This window comes from Monomorium pharaonis, chromosome 11 (assembly GCF_013373865.1).
Source record: "Monomorium pharaonis isolate MP-MQ-018 chromosome 11, ASM1337386v2, whole genome shotgun sequence".
Lineage (NCBI taxonomy): Eukaryota > Metazoa > Arthropoda > Insecta > Hymenoptera > Formicidae > Monomorium > Monomorium pharaonis.
Window position 1 is genome coordinate 10724981 of NC_050477.1, and position 18483 is coordinate 10743463.

Genomic DNA, 18483 nt, shown 5'->3' on the forward strand with positions numbered 1-18483 from the left:
AAAAAAATCTAAGTGATAATCTTCCTCGACAACTGTATTTGAACAGCAATAAGACCAATTTATATTTAAATTAAAATTCCACGACTTTTGAAAAAAAGGTTTAAAAAAAAAATTGATTAAAGTACATAGACTCTACCACTATACTATATTTATCATGGCAAAAATGTTAGAATAGCAATAAAAAGATAATAACAATAAAGACAGATTATTTTACTATTTTTATAATAATTAAATTTTTTAATAATTTAACATATTCATTATACTTCTCGTTTTCCGTATTTCAAAGTATAAAAGATACACATGATCTCTTATTGTTATATAATTATAATTATATAATTTTAATGAAAGATACAATCTCTCTTGTTGTGTAATTTTAATTTTAATGAAGAGTATATTTATCATATTTATTAGTCTTTTCAAAAATAATGTATTTTATGTATTTTAAAGTAGATCACGTGGACGATGATTTCGTATTTAGATATAGAATTGAAAATCACATTGCGTTAAAGATGTATTTAAAAAAACTAAAAAGGTCTAGGGTCGAAAAATAAATAATTTGAGAATTACTTCGCATAATTAGAAGATACAGGAATCTTTAACGGATCAAAGAAAATTTCTTGAAGAAAAAAAGAATAAGATTAAAACTTCTTCGACCTGTGCACTTAAATCGATCAGCGTAATCGCAGAAAGATCTTGCCGGCACATTTGGCGACGGTTAATCATCTCTCGCACGCGCAATTAAAGATATTAATTTCAACCGTGACCGGACACGACGATAAAATCGATTTTAGTGATCAATCGTGCGAACTCTCGCGCTAATAATTCGAGTCGCGATTGATTTATGGGCAAATATACAATGTTGTTCGCCTTCTCTCTCTCTCTCTCTCTCTCGCTCTTTCTTTCCCATGCTAATAACTCGTGCAACACGCGCGAGTGCTTTTGCATTCGCGAAAAATAAATGCATTGACCGCGTGACGCATCTATCTTCATTTGACGACCTTAGCCCAGGTATCACATCGATAAGCCGGCAAGAATTTGTGCGGAGCATTGATTTATTTATTTTTGCTTTTTCTTTAGCAAGAGAAAGGTGCGAGAAAGACAAATAATTTAAAATAAAATATGTTAATAACATCGAGTACAAGATTAAAAAATATCTCACCAGCTTATTAAGAAAAGCTTTTCTTAAAAATTATTAAAATAGAATTCACAGTTAAAAAATTTATAAAATTTGTAAAAATTTATCATCTTTTTAAAAATTAGTTTAAGATCCTGTAATTTATATAATGATATTTATAGATAAATTTATAGAATTTATCTTATTACTCATTATTTTATAACCAGGATTGAATAAATAGTTAACAACTTATAAATTAAATAACAAAGTTAAAAAATTAATAACTTTTAATTAGTTTTATAATCCATTAACTTAGATAAAAAAATTTAGCTAAAAAATATATTAATTTAGCCAACCCTAATTATAATGAATATTCATATTTAATTTCTAATGTATTGCATAATTTATTCTTTAGAGGTTTTTCTTAAAAAGACCAGCTTATAAGTATAAATTATAATAAATAATATTTTCATTATATATTAAAAATAATATATAAGGATAATAATAAATCTTTTATTATTTTGTGTACTTACTTGCGTATCACCCGTTGCGTCCAGCAACGTCGTCGTTCATATCGTACATTCGGTATACGCGCGAAAACGTGCAAAATTTCGCAAACTTTTATACGAATTACTATACGCAGAAACGATCACAAAGTAAATTGCTCTCGGGAGTAAATCAGAATTTTCATCACGAATAAATTTTTTGCTATAATTGTACAAGCCTATACTGGCACTAATCACTGTAATTATTTTTCTTTTTCTTTTTTTCTGATCATTAAGAGTTCTTTTCACACCCAATTCCCTCGTATACAATATAAATTTTAAATATCAAATTACATATTAAATACTTTTGATGTGTGCGTGTACTTCTTTTCTTTGTATATAATTCTGATACTTTTCTGGAACTTAATGAAAGTTCTATAAATATTATATTTTACTCTGCAAGGTCGTCGGCCTAGAGATCACAGTTCCGCATCATTGAGAATTGCGGTACACACCCAAGTGTTCTATTAAATGCAATGCATTCACATCTCACTGTTTAAAACCTGTAGAGGGGAGAATATATCTTTAATAACCAATTTAATTTAAAAAATTGATAATAATAATAACAGCAGTAAAATAATAAATTTTTCTCTTTTCTTTCTTTATACTAGCAGATTTCTTTGTCTGATAAAAATTATTTCTCACCCTTTTTATAATTTTTTTCAACAACTGATTTTTTTCTCCTAAATAACTATCTTTTTCTTCTTCTTTAGTGACTAGTTTCTTTCTTTTCTCATGATCTCTCTCCTTATTTTTCTTATATATAAATAATTTATTCTTTCGCTCGATAATTAACGGTTTTTTAGTCCCTCCAAAAATATTAATATGAAAGGAAAGTATTGCCGATTCCAACGACGACCAGGTATGCGTCCCGATGTGTATTCCAGGTGTGCGCGTGTTAACGCCGACGTGATTCTACTGCCGAAGCGACGAGGTTCGCTAATCGCCTCTCTTCTCGATGAGCAGAGGTGGATATTCTTGCCTCGTTCGTTCACTCGCAGAAAGCACCGATTTATACCGATCGATGAAACTACACGAGAATTGCAACGTCGATCTAACTACCCATCACGCAGCTAAACGAGGATTGCGATCATATGTAAGGCACCCTTAATGAGTTCGGAATGAGGGGTATCCCTTATCTAATTTAAAGTCAGAAAGCTGTCTAAAACATGTTTCTAACAAAACAGAAATTGTTGTTGAAAAAAATATTATTAAAATTTTATTAATTTATTTAAAAGAAAAATTAATTCTGCATTGGATAAGAAAATTAACAAATATAATTTTTTAAAAATGCAGTAATTAGTTTCTATTAAAGAATTTTACGTTGAATTATTTTTGAATAAAATTAATTTTTTGATATAAAAAATTACAACCTAGAAAAATTAATCTAAAAGAAAGACTGTATAATTTTTTTATGAGATAATTTAATGAATAATTCTACCAGTCTCAAAATATCCCAGCTAATTCTAATCTTATTATCATCAAATTTTATTAATCTTATTTCACGTTTCCTACCGAAATAATTATCATTCCATTAAGTCCTCGATATCCATGTCGTCCGTTAATATCCTGATCAATCATGCAGATTAAAAAAAAATCGATGTTTTCCGCTATTTATTAAGTTAATAACAGCCTCTTTGACATTATCGAATTTATGCCCACTCGATCAAAATACCGATAAGCTCGTCAAATTATATATTTACGTCAATTAAAAAAACTATTCACCCTTCCTTATCCAACATAAAACTATACCTCGATTTCAGTATGTTTTTATTTATCTATCAAAACTATAAATAGCTCACTATGTCAAAATTCACATTGTTATTCAGCATTAGCATTATACTCGCGCGATTCTGTCTTCTAATTAATAAACTCGGATTACAATCACATTGTACTCCGGAAGACGATTCAAAACTTTGCCTTGCTCCCCTTTATTCCGAATAAAGCCCGTTACTTCGGGGCGACTTTCGGATTCTTGATATCCTCGGCAATTCGCGTTATCATTGTGAAGCGGCCTAAGTAGAGGAAGAACTTAGAATTCGCGTAGAGTTGAGCGCGGGCGTAATAAGAGACTGCCCGCTGACGGCGGTAGCTGCGGTTCGTGCCCACGAGCAGCGGCAACACGGAGGAGAACAGGGCAGGGTGAGATGACCCCTCTCTCCTCTCCAGCATACACCGGAAGGCTTCAGGCTTGGGCCCCGTTCTCGGTCTCGGGCCCCGCCGGCGGAGACCCCGCGGCGAATCCAAGCGCTCGGCTTGTTCCCTCTCTCTACCTCTTTCTTTCGTTCTCTCCTTTTCTTTCTCTCTTGTCACAATGAAGTCTGCGATGCTGCGACCGGCAGACTGAGATCGAGAGGGGTCCCCACGTGTCGAGAGGATCTATCGACTGCAGTCGATAATAAAGCAACCCAGGTAGAAGCACAGATTAATGTATCTATTAGTCTGTGATAGAAGTCTATATACAGTAATTGAAATATCTTCTCATCTTTTAGGAGCAGTCCATTATTTTCACCTTAATGTTATTCATTTCATCGGTCTTAATTTCATTTATTATTGTGCAATTATTTTTCATTTTGTTTGAGGGTTTATGGTTACGCTCTTATCGTTTCTTCCATCAAATTAAAAGCTCGATGGAATATATTTGCATACTCTCAAAGAATTTATTTCACAATTTACGCGCGATCTTTTTAAGTAATATTCTAATTTAAGTAGAAAAAGTCTTTACAAAAATATAAATAAATTTTTGCTTTAAAACAATTTGAATCTCTTGGTACTTACCCTATCAGAAACCGAATGATCAGAATGGCGAACCGAGTTTCTTCAGCTTCCTCAACAGTTCCGGTTTGGTTGTCAGTGCCTTGCGGACAGACTCGATCAATACTTTTGTTTGATCGTAGGGCGGAAATGGCATGCCTTCGAGATTGTACATGTAAACGACGCCCTCGACATCAGCGATCACCAGCTGATTCCCATTTGCTGTAAAAGCAGCAGTCACCAGTCTCGCTCCGCTCGTCGGAACAGTCACGGATGTCGGTGTGTGTGTCTTCCTACGAATGTCCCACACGCAGATCTGGTCGTTTACAACGCTGGCGATGATAGTGGAACACGTGGGGCTCCAACAAGCGCTCCTCACGCATGCCATCGCCGTCGACAGGGTGATAAGCGGATCGGAGAGACCCTCGGCCCAGATCCTGATGCACCAGTCGGCACCACAGGTCAAAAATAACTTTTTGCAAAAGGGCGAGAACTCAAATGAGTAGATCGGGCCGTCGTGTGCCAGAAAACTCTCCACGTGTTGACGTAAGTAATTCGTGGAGCATCGATAAACGCAACCTTCGTCGGAGCCAACGAAGTAGACGTTGCTGAGGACAGGATGTCTTCGGAGAACGAGAGCGCCTGGTTGGCGACTGATAGGCACGTCGTAAGCCACACAGTGATCGGTTCTCGATATCCCATCCAGCTTACCCTCGACTCGATAGAGACACATAATCTCTGTGGCGAAAAAATCCTCGCCCAAACGATAACAGTATATCCGGCCGTCTTGATCGCTAGTGTAGATCTGCTCTTGGTAGTCAAACTGCTCGTCGCCGCTCCACCATTGAACCTAATGGAAAAAAGTTTAATCAATATAATTAATTAAATATTATAATAACATAATACTTATACAAATTTTTGCACAAAAATCTGAATGTGAATTTTTTTAACGAGTTTTCGTAGCATCAAAATTAGAATAATATTGTGACAATTAACATTCTTACTTGCCAATGTGGTGAGCAACCTGCTGATGTCTCCCTATGACTCTGCCTAATAATGTTCAAATTATTCGCGCTGATATCGATAACTTTCACATTTCCATCGTAAAAGCCGATCGCTAGAAGATTCGGCCTTTCCTTGCTCCAATCGATATCAGACAGTGGACTATCAAAAATGTACTCGCGAGCGGGTTGGCTGGGATTCTTGGCGCACCAGATCAATAGCACTCCGTCCGTCCTGCTGGACCCGCTTTTGGTGCCATAGGCGACCGCGAGAATGCTCGCATTGGCTGGACTCCAACGAAATGCGGCCACGGGACGATTATGCACCATCTCGCATGCGAATGTCCACAGCAGATCAAGGTGATAATCGAATTCCAGATCCAGGGCGCACGGATCACGCTTGGTTAATCCGGTGAAACGCTTCTGCGCCTCCGCGAAGACATTGTTCGCGATTATACGCTCCATCACGCGCGCCGCATCCAAGAACTTTGTTTCCCGATAGATACGAGACAGCTGCTCCTCGGTACTCTGATCGGCGACCGTTTCAAGCTCGGGAAGCTTGTATCGTAGTTCCTATTATGGAAACAAACAGAAATCTCTTCAAGATTTGTTTTATAAAAATTTTCCTACATTTTTTCAAACTATATTTATCTGTTATTTTATTAATTAATGATACTACTAAAAATATCAAACATTTTAGAATTTAAGAAAATGCATTCTTCTCTCTCTTACACATTGTATATACAAGATATTTTCAATCCTTTTCCAAACTTTTTTTGAAATATTTAAAGGTTCTCTCTATTTAAGTTAATTTTTTATTTATAAATGTAATGTGTCATTCTTCAATCATATAAATATACATCGCAATCGTATTTTACGTTTTAAAAAACATTTTATAAAACTTATAATTACTTAAAAAAAATTGTAATTGCATACACACGCAACGATTCTTACTTGCGTCTCTCGCATCCGCTGCATCGATTCCTTTGTGTGTACGATCATACGTCCGTTCCTCTCTACCATCAGTTCCGGTGCAGCATAAGTGTCATGAATCACCCAGTTGTTTACAAACATCCCCTGATTCTTGCGGGGCCTTAGGCCGCAATAGCTGCCGCGTGATTTCGTCAACACGCGCACTGTCTGCGTCTCGACGTTTAACAGCTTTCGTACTTTGGAGCCTGGTCCTACTGTCACATACTCATAATTCTCGTTCTCCTGTACGACCGCCTGTCCCTCGGGAGTTTGTAGATCCTCGGTCATTTGTGGCATCTCGAATACAAAAAACGTTTGCGTCTCCCTCAAGGTGATTGTCACAATTTCCGGACGTGTTGCAAATATTGCTGGGTCGTCGCTGTAAATAAGAATATCAATCAATATCATCATATCCTGTCTCATTTAAACTTTTTATCCAAATAAAAACTTTGTATTGTCCCAAAATTGAATTTTGCTTTAAACAATCTATGAAATTTTTATATTTTTAAAAATACTTTGAGATATAACATATATGTAATACATATATCCTTTAAAAATATTTTAAAAATAACATAAACTTTCTGTATGATATTATTAAAAATATGATATTCATATTCAATGAAAAAAAAATAAATATTAATTAAAAACCAAAATCATTCAATAAAATTTACAAAATTACAATTATGCGGCAATGTTTTTTTAACAATTTACAATGTCTTTACAGCAGATTTCTGTAATAAAAAGGCCATGTCATCCAGATGTTTAGATCTTCTATACATATATTATTATGTTGTATTAATAATTTTTAATATTTTGTGTTTCAACCTTTAATCCCATCTCTTTGGATAGCAAGGTATATGGATAGCAAGGAAGAAAAGCAATTAATCTATTTTTTACAGCTGCATTAAGCTGCACTACTGAGTATATAAGTTAGATCGAGAAAAAAATATACTTGTCTTACTTTAATCAATATTGCACCATTTCAGTATAATGTAGCTCAATATAATTATAAAAAAAAACAGACCAAATGTTAATTGAGCTAACCTAACCTAGGTAGAAAAAATGGTGACGGCGCGACATCCTCGTCCTCCTCCATAGGCAAAGATTCGCAAACCTGCATCGACAACAGACTCTCCATCTGCAGCTCCTCGGAGAGGGACTTGAGAAGGACAGAGGAACTGAGACCAGTGAGACCACTGATTCTCGAGGGCGATATCATGAGTTGGGAACTACTTCCAGTCTGGCCTAATCCGATGCTTTCCAGGGCGGTCATCTGATTCTCATCGATGGTGCTGAAGGCCGAGTGGACTAACGGCTTCGGTGTAACGTCCACGTTCTCGTGAACGATCCGCAGGGCCTGTCGTTGTTGAAGAAGCGCCGAAGCGACGTTTCGCTCGCATCCTGCCCTACGGGTTCGTCCGAAGGCACTGAGCTTTATCTTGGACGAGGTGACACTGGGAATTCTGGAGGACATTCGTTGCGGCGATTCAAAGCTGCCGGCTTTCATCATCTCTGTGCGAGCGTGCTGAGTAGCAAAATTGCCGAACTAAGTTGTTAATCAATGACACGAGCGCAATTGTTGGAGGCTTTTACCGCCATTTTCTTTCGCTTCCTTGGAGATGTTTAATCAATTTCAAATATTCAAATGCGCATAAGGAAAGAAAAAAATGTATTTTTTCTAAAGGCGAAAGACATGCTAAATATACACGAGGACAATAATGTCTACCTGTCTGAAGTTAGTTGAAGTTATTCATTAATGTCTAGGTTTTTTTTTATTTACTATCGGTTATTCCATCTATACTATCCATCTAAAACTTTTGTTTAACTGTTTATTTGTAGATTGTTGAAATAATTAATATATGCGTAATCTGAAATATATCTTTTCATAAATAATGTGCACGACTTTTTGGGTCTCTTCCGCGCTATGTCCACAATTTTTTGGTTGCGTTCCGTGCTATGTGCACGAAGCGACAGCTATATGAGAGTGAGTGAGCCGAATCGTATCGTGTGCCGAAGGCTTTATTGAGTAACCCGTGTGGAAATTCATTTAAGCATGCCCTATTTAATATTGGGCCATAGGGGCGTTATATACTTAGGCATCCAAAATAAAGGCTTTTCAGACTGAAACCTATTCAGGACATATTTAGGATATTTGAACTTGGGCTTGCCTGAATTGGGCCTGGTTTAAATTTACAACTTTTTCCCCAAAACTCACAGTTAGGTTTGCCCGGTTACAGCCCGTATAGGACCTAGTTTGAAATAGATGTTTGCTTCAAAACAGTTAGATTTGCCTAGTTATAGCTTTTTTTCTTAATTCTTATATTTTAGTTATTTTAATATATTAATTGTATTAGACTTAAATATTTCAAAGTAACATACCGTTTTCTGATAGACTTAAGTAATTAGCTAATACATTATTTATAAAATCTATTATTTTATTGAGTTTGTTGTCTTCTATGTTTGGCTTTTAAATAGATTGTAAAGAAAAACAAAAATACCATTTCTGTATTACAAATACTGATATCTATTTTGATTGATTAAACGATACGATTATGTGTATAATACATAATGCATAAAATATAATAAATAATTGATATATTTTAAAATTGTTGTTTTTATTTATTTATTAAATATAATAAATTGGGCAATGATATATCCTGTAATTTTGGCCTAATTTATTTTACATATATAAGCCCAACTTAAATATAATTAACCATCTATAATTAACCATTTGAACGCTTCAAAGTATTAGTGCTAAATAGATTGCAATTTCCATCAAATTATTAAGGTTATAAAAAAAGACAAATTTAACAATGAAATTAATAGGTAAATAAATTAATGCTATTTATTTTTAATATATTTTGCAAAATTTAACTGCTTTTATAAATAATATAATTGCGTCAGTTTATAACATATACAGTACAAGGAAATTAGACTCAGAAACCACTGTTTCGAGAAAAAATTGTAAGAGGCACTTTTATTGCAGATTCTTATTCGGAAAAATCATACAAACATATTAAACAAAAATTCAACTCGGAAAAAGTTGGGAATTATTGTGTAAACAATGAAAGAAGGTGAAAAATTTCGTTTTTTGGCAATAAAAAAAAATTTATTACTGTTAGCAAAAAACAAAAAATATAAGCTTATAGGTATTAAAAATATCTATTAAATAAGCCGTCGAACGTTCCAATTGGTTTATTTTTTAAGGAGAAAAAAATTAAAAACTGCCAAAATTTACCTTTTTTTAAATTGTTAATAACAAATGGATAAGTGATGGCAAATTTTTGTAATAGGGCTTAAATAGTAGCGGTTACTATTCTCTAAAAGTCTTGAAAATTTTAGCCCAAAACATTCATAACTTTCGACACAAAGCTATTTTTTATTTAATTACTTTTTAATTTTTTAATTTTTAATTAACATTGTTTACACAATAATTATCAACTTTTTCTGAGTTGAATTTTTGTTTAATATGTTTGTATGATTTTTCCGAATAAGAATCTGCAATAAAAGTGCCTCTTACAATTTTTTCTCGAAAGTCTAATTTTAATTTTAATGTACTAATAAGTATATATAGACAATAAGAAGTACCCAATATCAATAAGTCAATTGGCTCAGTAGATAGAGTACAAGTTTGTAATCCTAAGGTCCCGGGTTCAAAACTAGCAGCGGTAAGTTTTTAATTATTTGAAAAATAATTTTATAAGTAAATATAAAATATGTTTAAAAATTAAATTAAATAAATAAGTAAATAAAATAAAATAACAATAAAAATAAATAAAATAAAATAAAATAAAATAAAATAAAATTAAAATTACTAACAGTAGAAATCAAAATTAAAATTAAAATTAAAATTAAGTAACATTTAACATTAAAATTAAAATTAACATTAAAATTAAACTTACAATAAAATTAAATTAAAATTAAAATTCAATTCAATTAAACTTCAAATAAACCTTCCAATTAATTAACATAAAATAAAATCAAATTACATAAAATTAAAATTCCAAAAATAAATAAAAAAATAAAATAAAAAAATAAATAATAAAATTAAATAAATAAAATTAAATAAATAAAATAAAATAAATTAAATAACTAATACAATAAAACAAAATAACCTAAAAAAAATAATTACATTAATAAAATAAAAATTAAATAAATCATCCAATACACAATTAAATTAACTCCAAACATTAATTAATAATTAAATTTTCAACATTAATTCCCTTACCTTAAATTAAAATAAAATAAAATAATTTAAATTTCATTAATATAAAAAAATGTCATCAAAAATAAATAAAAACTTTTTCTTTCATTTTTCTTGTTTTATTCTTCTTTAATTATCACTCTTAATAGTTAATCTCTTTCTAAAAAAGCAATACCTTGCTTGTGACAAGTGTTGTTGTACATATTATTAACTCCTGTATAGTTTTTTTTTACTGCGTTCAAACTATATCTATGAGTTATACCGTATTTATTGAACCGGATGCAGTTTTTCTTTATTTTAAAGTAAAGAAAAAATCTGAAAGAATATACAAAATATTAACATTATGTAATTAACGATGTCATAGTCCATTTTCATTGCCTACCTTTTTTGAGATAGGAAACAAACCTGTAGGTTGACCAATTTTAAAGTTTCAAGCAAACATTATTTTGACTTTGACATCTCAGGTACAATCAAAGGATTAAATTAATATAAAGTTCACGAGCACACAAAATAAAGTTAATTGCAACTGATTTAACTTGATTTTGCAAAACAACTTTATAATAATCAGTACGTTTAGGAATATTGTTTTTACCCTTTGAACTGTTTTGCAGATTCGATAATCGGTTCATTAATAAATACCGTTATGTAACCATAGGCATTTTAAATCGAATACATTTCTCAATGCATTTAAATTTTAAATTATTATTGCAAAAAGGCCATGATTTATACAATAATTATGATACAAAATATATCTATATAAATATATATATAATAAAATTATATACCTCACTCTAATTATATTTGCTGTCTTTTTTTTTCGTGTTTTTTACATATATCTGTATCTTAGTCTAATGGTAAAACTTAAAATATATTCAACCTAATAGTTAATTAACAATAGTTTTTATCTTTAAATAGTCTAAATAATTTGCTTGTGCAAAGATTTACATTAATCTTTGGAACATGTCAGATATCATCAACCGTTACCAGATGTACCGAACTGGATTCTGCTCTCTCTCTCTCTCTCTCTCTCTCTCTCTCTCTCTCTGGAATTAAAAAAAATTATCGAAAAGATCAGTGTGCCTAAAAAAGGACTATTGGCTTGTGACGAGTCACCTGCGAGTCTAGAACAAAGATTTCAAGAAATCGGTATAGCTAATACTGAATCTACGAGTCTCGCATACCAATATTTATCATTTACATTATAAAATAATTTATTATACATTTTAGTTTTATAAAATTGTATGTACGTTACGTGTGTGTGTACATGTGAATCTGTGGAAAATAACTCAAGTGAGCTTTTTCGCGTAAGAGATCTCGCTTAGTAGCGGCGTGACATTACGTAGTGAAGTTTGCGTCATGCAGCACGATCTTTATGTACTTGGCGTCACGCCGCTACCGCGTTGCTTGATATGTAAAATGTAGAATTTTGAACACATGTATGTACATCAAATTGATATATAATATAAAAAATTGATAAGACATTGACCCGGTCGATAAAAGAATTCAAAAAGTTAAGTTGAGCCCACTTTAGCAGTCAACTATGGCCTTGTTTACACCGATCGTTTGATACGTGCGTATCAAGTAGTGAATTTTGAGCTGATCAGCCAATGATTAAACACATTTACTAGTTATTTACTATTTGATACGCGTAGCAAACGATTAATGTAAACAAAGCCTTATCACACGCGATAAGATAATTCGGTAACAATTAGATAAAAGAGGCACATCTGACGATTTTTGTGCGCACGCAAATGCTTAACATTGTTTAAAAAATTTTTATCATTTTCACGGTAAATGTTAAGCAATGTGCCCTTGACTGACGTCTAAAATAATGGTTCTCAATACAATTAAGGCTCCTATATGCGAACTTGCCTGCCTACTGGTCGATATGTCATCTCTCCCCAACGATGTTTCAAATGCTCCAATGCCTTTCTTTCCATTCCTTTCTGGATAACTCGTCACTACGTAATGTGCTAGTAAGGCCAGTAACGTAACAGGCGCTTGCTGCAAAATTATAACCGAATATATATATTCGATAATAATAAGAGCCAAAAATATTCATAAAATTACATATATCGTTTTGCAAGCTTGTATTTTAATCAGTGTATTGTATTATATATCTGTTTTGTATAAATTTGTCAACTTATTGATATTTAACATTTTACGGATGATTATTACGTTTCTTTGACCCTAGATTAAAGTGTCACATGACGACAACCTAGAGTTTGAACTCTACGACAACTGACTGGCTGATCTCCGGTCTATCCTATCTATGATGTCATAAAGTTGAGTACCCCCCGTGTGTAGGATCTAAAGCGCACGCGCACAATAAACATACGATCAAATCAGACTTGAAATTGACGACGGCTGGTAAAAGTCTTTCTCAGTCGCACTCCAATCATAGAGTAGATTGTAACAGGCGTTCGCACAGTTCCTACAAATCAGTTCTCATTTAAAATTAGGTGAGTCCACGTGCTGCTCCGTTTTTACAACAGAAAAATTCGGTATTAATGAGATACGTACGCTACAGGTATTGATCGTCTCGAATTTGTACAAGTATTGTATTAAAATTTTTTTCTAACTATCCACATACAAAAAATTACAAAAAAATTATTACAATATAATTAAATATAATTAAATGTTTGTACTTGCTCTATTTACAATTTTTTACACACATCTTATGTGTTTACATTTACATATTTAATTGCAGAATATCCTATCTTAATCTGAATAAATATCGCGCAAAGTTTTTTCCTTTATAACAAGATATAATCAATTCATTCAATTCGGCCCCTAGTAGCAAAATACATAATAAAGGTTGAATTCTAGAATTATAATTATATTTTATTTTGCTACAAAAAGTGTAACAACAATACAAAATTTTAAAGAACATAACATAATATAATTGAACTTATTATTAAATTAAACATAAAGAGAAATATATAGATATTACTGTCCCTTAAAAATCGTCAATTTATTATTTCTGCATTGACGTATCACGCGATGCACGGACGCAGACTCGGCAGACTTTAAAACAGTACTCTTGCACATGCACGATTGAACAAATTAAGATAGAAGAGCCTTTATTTAGTGCTCTCTTTCTAATTCTCTACCGCTTTTTCGACTGTCTTACGTACTCTATTCCGAACCAAACTACTGAGGCACTGAATTAAGAGTGCGACATCAGAGAAATATTCCTCGCTTATATTTCTTTTATGCCTACCTCTTTTTTTTCTATTATAAATGGATTTCTCCGATGCATCATTTTATTATCGTATAAAACGGACAGGAATTTTTTGATAAAATTTATATGTTACGGAGTAATGTCAAATTTTATTTTAAACTCATTTAGCAAATTTGAATTGCAATTTTAAATTCCATAAATATTAATTTATTTTACTTATCAAGGAAGAAAGAAGAAAGGCTCTACTGAAAACTGTTCGATCAAATTATCCTTTCAAAAAGTAATAAATATTTACTTCATATATTTAAATCAGACTAAAATTCGACTATGTTTTAGTAGGAATAAAATCTTGTTCAAAAAACGAATTATCCGTTTGAAAAGTAATAGTTATTTATTTTTCGTTCATTTTTTGACATTCTGATAATTTCATTTCCATTGAACCGTAATCAGATTTCTATTTGATGTAAATATCCATTTGTTACTTTTTGATACACTAATTCGATTATTATTCTCTGGAATATTTGTGTGTAGGGTGTGTGTGTGTGTGTGTGTGTGTGTGTGTGTGTCTTGATTCCAATTAATTTTATGTAACTTATTTTAATGTCCAATTCACACCTTATCCCAAGGTACCCCTAGCTTGTTAAATATCACTCAAAATTCACAATTTTTGCTAATAATTTTAACTCAATGATTATGTAATTAACTTATTATAATGGAGTGACCGTGGTATTGCAGAAAATGGTCGTGGAAAAATACAACAAGCTCGAATCCGAGCTGAAAGAGGAATTACGCACGATTGCTCAACAAATGGTGGCACCCGGTAGAGGTATTCTGGCCGCTGATGAGTCAACTACAACGATCGGTAAACAGTTTCAAGATGTCAATGTCGAAAATACTGAGGAAAACCGTAGGGCTTACAGGCAACTACTCTTTACTACTGCAAAAGTACGTCTAATTAATTATCAAAACTTTAAGAAACTTACAAAAATTAATTTCTATAAACAATTAATTTATGTAGCGATACTTTACCGAACATTAACTACATAATTTTACTGTAAAAGAGAAATATGTCACATTTAATAAATATGTTTAATATTGCTTCTTTTCAGGATGTCGGACAGCACATTTCTGGAGTGATCCTCTTCCACGAGACTCTTTATCAAAAGGCCGACGACGGTACGCCTTTCGTCGAGCTGCTGAAGCAACGCAACATTATTCCTGGTATTAAAGTTGACAAGGACCTTGTTCCGCTCTTCGCCACAAATGACGAATGCACGACCCAGGGTCTCGACGATCTCCAAGCGCGTTGTATCCAGTATAAAAAAGATGGATGCTATTTTGCCAAGTGGCGATGCGTGTTTAAAATTACGAAAGACACCCCGAGCAAACTCGCCATCATGGAGAACGCCAATGTGCTAGCCCGTTACGCTTCCATCTGTCAGAGTGCTAGAATTGTGCCGATCGTAGAGCCAGACGTCCTTCGCGCCGGTGATCACGATCTCGCCCGTTGTCAACAGGTTACGGAAGAGGTTCTTGCAGCCGTTTACAAGGTATTTTACACGAGCTTTTGTCGAGCTTTAAATGAAAGAAGCTTGCAAATTATGTTTTATTAAAATTTATTATTACGTAATTGATACATTCTAATGTGCATTTACTGTCAGGCACTTTCAGATCACCATGTATACCTCGAAGGAACGCTGTTAAAGACTAACATGGTGACGCCAGGCCAGAGCTGTTCGAAAAGAGCGACTCCCCAGGAAATCGCTGCTGCTACAGTGACAGCTATGTCACGTACCGTGCCATCAGCAGTACCTGGCATCACTTTTCTCAGCGGTGGCCAATCCGAGGAAGAGGCAACAGTCAACCTAGATGCGATTAACAAGTACCCGGCGAAAAAACCTTGGGCATTAACTTTCTGTTATGGACGCGCTCTTCAGACCTCCGTACTTCGTGCTTGGCAAGGCAAGGCCAACAAGGTCGCTGCTGGTCAAGAAGAGTTGCTTAAGAGAGCCAAGGTAAGTGCAAATTTAAGTAATTATACTACGAAAATAATAGATTAATAGATTTGACTAATTTTTATTGCATGTGTAAACTTGAATTTGCTTTATCTCTTAGCTATCGCACGTTTTATTCACTTTTAGCTCACTTTTTGCATTTATACACAACTGTTATCAATTATCAGCCTTTAACATCTTTATTTTTCTGTTCTGAAAAAAATATTTATCTTCTAAATATAAACCTTTATTATTACGTTTACCTTTATTTTTTGTATATTCACAAACAATTTTCTTTAAAAAAAAATAATACCTTGTATTTTTTGTAATTGTCGTTTTAATAGTTGCACGAAGTACTCCAAGCACAGCTTGGATTTTCTTTTTGTGCATGCTATGTAATGTGCGTTTGTTTAGGCAAACACCGCAGCCTGCCAAGGTAAATACGTCGCTAGCAAGCATTTTTAGCAAAGCCGCTGACACTTCTCTCTACGTCAAATCTCACGCCTACTAAAAAAATCTTGCACCTTCGGCACAATCCGTTTCTCGTGGCAGTAAGTATATAATAGTTACACCATATGTTTATGTATGTGTATGCGTTTGCTTTTCTCGTAGATCCTTATCTTTAATCATTTACCATAGTAAACACCTTTTGTTCTTTTTATAATATATTAGAACATTACAAGCGCGCGCTGCGCGCGCGCTATTTGACTTTTTACTTTAAAAATAATAATAATTGCAATTTGATTTTCTCTATCTTTCGTTTACATTAATCAAACGTCTTCTGCAATTTTGCTATTTTCTACAATCTTTCTAGAAAAATATGCTCAATTAATATTGAGAGTAAAAAAATTTTTTAACAGGCTAACAGCGAGTCGGCACTTGACAAATATGAGGGTGGCGTAACTGGTGCGTAACATGCTGCGAGAGACGCGGCTCTTTTCATCGCTAATCACGCGTATTAGATTGATCCATAAAGATATACTATTAGAAACATAAAATGAAACAGCTATTGGAAACACCTCGCAAAATCGTCACCATCGTCTTTTTCGTTGAAATCATAAAAGGAAAAAAGATTTCTCTGAAGATGATCAAGATATAACAAGAAACATCCCAAGTTCCAAGTAAATTGATCTCGTTCTTGTTTTGTTTAATATATGTGTATATGTATATATATTTTTTTAAGTAATTATTATTTCTTATAGATCTAATTGCATGATTTTTAATTAAATTTTAATCGATCAAATCTTTACGTAAATTTCTGTCAATCAAATATAATTTTAAATAATTCCACATTACATGTAATTCGATTTGCAACTCAACTCGACAGTTTATAGATTGCACGTCAAATATGTTGATTAAAATTTTACCAAAACATCTCATAAATTTTCCCATTGAGCAGTCAATTCAATGGATGCTTTCGTAACAAATGTACAAAAAATATCAAATTTAGAATTTTTTAGCCTGATCTATTTGTTTTCAATTTTTCGATCTCGCCGCTGTTCCGATTTATTCAGCGACTAACTTGACGAGATTCAATTTTATTGATATTAAATAATTAAGAATGAAGACCAAAGCGTCAAGAGAACACGAATAGATTTTGTGAAATTCGATATTATTATACGTATATTATTACTATCTGTAACAGTATGAAACAGAAACAGCAGATGTATTATATCTGTACTCATGATTAATGTCTCGAATCATAACTTCGCGTATAAAATGAACGCGCAGAAAATATATATGCAAAATAAAACAATTGTTAAATGTTTATTAGTGATTGTATCGATCGAGTATTACAAAATCATGCTATTCGGTGTGTCATCTATACTTATTATATGTATATATCATCTTGCATAGAAACCTAATCTATTAAGAATTATCTCGTATGTCGATATTATATTTAAAAATAGTTTTGTTGTAATCAAGGTTACCAAATACAACTGTGAAGGATAAAAAAAGAGGTTATATATATATGATTTATCCCAGATAGCCAGTTTGGTATAATAAAGATATTAGCATCTTTCTATGCATTTATGTCGTCCGTTGTGCTGTTGTTTGCTAGCATTCGATGTCGGAAATAAAATTCTTTGCACGTTTCAAACATTATGCTAGCATTACTTAAGATCAGTGTCGAATGCTAGCAAATAACAGCACAAAGGACGACGTAAATGCATAGCAAGATGCTAACATCTTTATTAGCAACATGAGAACAATTTGTGCTCATACATACATTTGTGGCTATCTGGGTATTTTAAAACTTTCCTGTAAAATTTTATTTTTGAGTGATTAATTAAAATAATAAACAAAAAATAAGAATAAGATGTATTAATAATATTCAATATTATTATAAAATAAATATATATTATATGCAGGGTTGGGTAAGTTAATATATTTTTGTAACTAAATTAAATTAAAGTTAATGGATTATAAAATTAATTCAGTTAAGTTAAAAGTTACATAAAAATAAAACTAACTCACAAGGGAACCTCGCAAACCCGAAAATTCTGATTTAATGAAACTTGACATAAATGTAAAAAGGGTAAATACATAAATTTAGAAATTTTTAGTTGGTGCTTATAAACAGTTTAAAGGGTTGAAATCACTCTTCTGAGAGTTTTTGTCTTTTCTCGATATATCTTGTAAACTAAATAAAATATCAAAAAATGTTTTATACAAAAGTTTTACAGCATAAATACTTCTATTTAACTATGCTGT

The 18483-nt window shown here is 32.5% G+C and overlaps 3 protein-coding genes and 1 long non-coding RNA gene across 5 annotated transcripts in view; 1 reads left to right on the forward strand and 3 right to left on the reverse strand.

Annotated features, from left to right (window-relative positions):
- Positions 1-4522, reverse strand: part of LOC105834727 — a 31011-nt gene extending 26489 nt beyond the window's left edge. Inside the window, exon 1 of the mRNA XM_036293564.1 lies at positions 4438-4522. The gene's annotated coding sequence lies outside the window, so the exon portion shown is untranslated. The remainder of the gene's footprint in view (positions 1-4437) is intronic.
- LOC105830918 (WD repeat-containing protein 78) lies at positions 3413-9182 on the reverse strand. The gene is made up of 4 exons (XM_012670644.3): positions 7436-9182; positions 6369-6765; positions 5418-5987; positions 3413-5263 (listed from the first exon to the last, which is right to left on the reverse strand). Exons 1-4 carry the CDS (start codon positions 7894-7896, stop codon positions 4457-4459), a joined length of 2235 nt encoding a protein of 744 aa, XP_012526098.2. The 5' UTR covers positions 7897-9182; the 3' UTR covers positions 3413-4456.
- Positions 9183-12461: 3279 nt separating this feature from the next.
- LOC114255039 lies at positions 12462-12866 on the reverse strand. The gene is made up of 2 exons (XR_004965022.1): positions 12769-12866; positions 12462-12594 (listed from the first exon to the last, which is right to left on the reverse strand). It is a non-coding gene; the product is annotated as an uncharacterized LOC114255039 (long non-coding RNA).
- Positions 12867-12967: 101 nt separating this feature from the next.
- LOC105832215 (fructose-bisphosphate aldolase) lies at positions 12968-17726 on the forward strand. Of its 2 annotated transcripts, XR_004965020.1 has the most exons (6): positions 12969-13052; positions 14510-14719; positions 14884-15324; positions 15436-15789; positions 16183-16319; positions 16629-17726. XR_004965020.1 is itself a non-coding variant. In XM_012672956.3 (5 exons), the coding sequence occupies exons 2-5, from the start codon at positions 14513-14515 to the stop codon at positions 16680-16682; spliced, it is 1056 nt and encodes a 351-aa protein (XP_012528410.2). In that variant the 5' UTR covers positions 12968-13052; positions 14510-14512; the 3' UTR covers positions 16683-17726. The 2 variants fall into 2 exon arrangements, 1 of the variants encoding a protein (XP_012528410.2); XM_012672956.3 differs by lacking the exon at positions 16183-16319 and having other exon boundaries at positions 12968-13052.
- The last annotated feature ends 757 nt before the right edge of the window (positions 17727-18483 follow it).